The 2,367-nt window shown below is 41.7% G+C and overlaps 1 protein-coding gene across 1 annotated transcript; it reads right to left on the bottom strand.

The window, feature by feature from the left end:
- Window positions 1-464: 464 nt before the first annotated feature.
- Window positions 465-1,436, bottom strand: LOC105069932 (olfactory receptor 1L3). Its single transcript, XM_010956174.3, has one exon. It carries the CDS (start codon window positions 1,434-1,436, stop codon window positions 465-467), a length of 972 nt encoding a protein of 323 aa, XP_010954476.2.
- Window positions 1,437-2,367: the final 931 nt, after the last annotated feature.

Genomic DNA, 2,367 nt, shown 5'->3' with positions numbered 1-2,367 from the left:
GGAAGTACTTGGTCTGATAGGGAGATCTCACACACATACATCTGCAAAAAATTTCTACAAGTTTAAATAGAACAGAGAGGTTATGTATGCATAAATCTCTTTGCACATATATAGATGTCTACATAGATGTGTACAAAAACTCAGGTGACCAAACTTGGCTGAAGTAATAAGTAGATGGAAATATGGGAGGAGGGTTCCAAATAAATATGGAAGGAGCAAAGAGAATGCGATTTTCTAGAATGGATAAGTATTATGGGGTGAGTCTACAATTGTAACATCGGTACCCAGACATGGGTAGAACTGACCAACCACGGCATGGCAGAGACCACAGCATGACAGAGACCTACAACTACGAGGTGCAGCTCCAACTGATGAAACAGTATTTCTCCACAAAAGACTTGCCTCAGATGCTGATGTGTGTGTGCATGAGTGTGCATCTGTGTATACACATCCATGCCCAGCAATCAGGGTCCAAGGGTTCTGTTGGCTTTTGCAGTAGAAAGCCTATCCATTTGAGACTTATTCCTGCTTAGCAATTTCTCTAAGCCCCGTTTCATGTCTTTGTTTCTTAAACTGTAGATAAACGGGTTCAACATGGGTGTCAATACAGTGTAAATGATGGTTGCTATCCGGTTCTTGAAAGTGTAGCTGGACAGTGGCTGGAAGTAGACATAGCTAATGCTCCCATAAAACAGCGTCACCACAGTGAGATGGGAGCTGCAGGTGGAGAAGGCTTTGCGTTTTCCAGCAGCTGAGGGAATATTGAGGACAGCAATGAGGATTCTCAGGTAAGAGATGACGATGCAGACAAAGGGGGCCATCACCGAGGCCAGCCCTTCTGTCATGGCGACAACTTCATTGACAGCGGTAGAAGAGCAGGCCAGCTTCAGAACAGGGTAGATATCGCAAAAAAAGTGATGGATAACATTTGATGCACAAAAGGTGAGCTGATTCACCAGGAGGACATGTAAGAGGGAGTGAAGGTAACAGAAAGCTATGAAGAAGGTCAGCAGCAACACACAACATCTGTGGGTCATAACAGTGACATAGTGGAAAGGGTTACAAATGGCCATGTAGCGGTCAATGGCCATAGCTGCTAGGAGATAACCGTCCATGTTTCCAAAGACTAGGAAGAAATCTGTCTGTGCCAGACATTCAGCATAGGAAATGGTCTTTGTCTCTGATAAGAAGTTCACCAACATCCTGGGGACGATAACAGTTGTGTAGCAAATATCGGCAAAGGACAAGATGCTCAGGAAGAAATACATGGGGTTTTGGAGTTGAGGGTCAGAGCAGATAGCCAAGATGATGAGCAGATTTCCCATCAAGGTGACCAGATATATGACAAGAAAGAGAGCAAAGAGTGGCTTCTGATCCTCGGGGCGAGAGGAGAGTCCCAAGAGGATGAATTCAGAGAGTCTTGTCAGGTTGGACATTCCCAGGGACTTGTATGCACCTGCAGATAAGCAACGGTGTCAACTGATGGTTCCTACGTCATCTAGGACGTGCATCTTTCCCTCCAGTACTTACACTGGGTAGTTGTTAATAGTGTATTTACACTATTAACAGCCTCATACCATGTGTGCTAATTGTCTCCGTTTAAAAGTGACTTAAAAAAATAAGGTGACTGGCAAAATATAGCTTGAACCAAGGACTACTTGAAGCCAAACCATGTTGTTGAATTCCTGAACTAAAAGGCCTCTCTGTTTTGCCTTGACAAAACTAAAATTTTTATGTTAAGAAACGGCTTTCAAATGATTAATGGAGCCAAAATGTTGCCTTATTTTTTTTCTTTGCCGGATTAAACTCGAGAGTTCTTTGGAACCCTGATTCAACTCCAGGCCTTGTTACATACTCTATGTGCTATATTGTTCATCATCCAGCTATTTTATCAGTAATACCATATTTTATTGATTCAGAAACTTATATTTTTTCACATTCTAACATCTCCTATTGGGATGCATTTAAGTCTATGGCAAGTCACGAATAATTAGGAGCATTTTTCTCAATAGTACATTAAAATAATGCATTTTACAATTGGTGGCATTTTAGATTCAATTAAATTTATTAATTTGGAGTTCAGGAAGTCAAGACTAATGTTCAGTTCATCTATGTTTGCACCAATCAGCCCATAAATATTTGTTATACGTTTACCATGAGATACATACTCCGTTATTCACTGGTGATCCAGAGCACTGGGGAGAAGAGACATAATTTCCCCTTGGATGTTTCAGACTAGGGTCCCATAGTACCCAGCAGCCACCCTTTACCACAGAGGGTGCTCAACAGATGACTGGATAAAGAAAATGTGGTATAAACACACACACATACACACGATGGAATACTATTCAGCTGTAAAAAGGAATA

This window comes from Camelus bactrianus, chromosome 4 (assembly GCF_048773025.1).
Source record: "Camelus bactrianus isolate YW-2024 breed Bactrian camel chromosome 4, ASM4877302v1, whole genome shotgun sequence".
NCBI classification, from domain to species: domain Eukaryota; kingdom Metazoa; phylum Chordata; class Mammalia; order Artiodactyla; family Camelidae; genus Camelus; species Camelus bactrianus.
The sequence above is the reverse complement of the archived record's forward strand: the minus strand, read 5'-3'. Positions and strand labels throughout refer to the sequence as shown.

Excerpts from the sequence above, each read along its gene's own strand:
- LOC105069932 (XM_010956174.3), bottom strand. The coding sequence starts at position 1,436 with ATGTCCAACCTGACAAGACTCTCTGAATTCATCCTCTTGGGACTCTCC.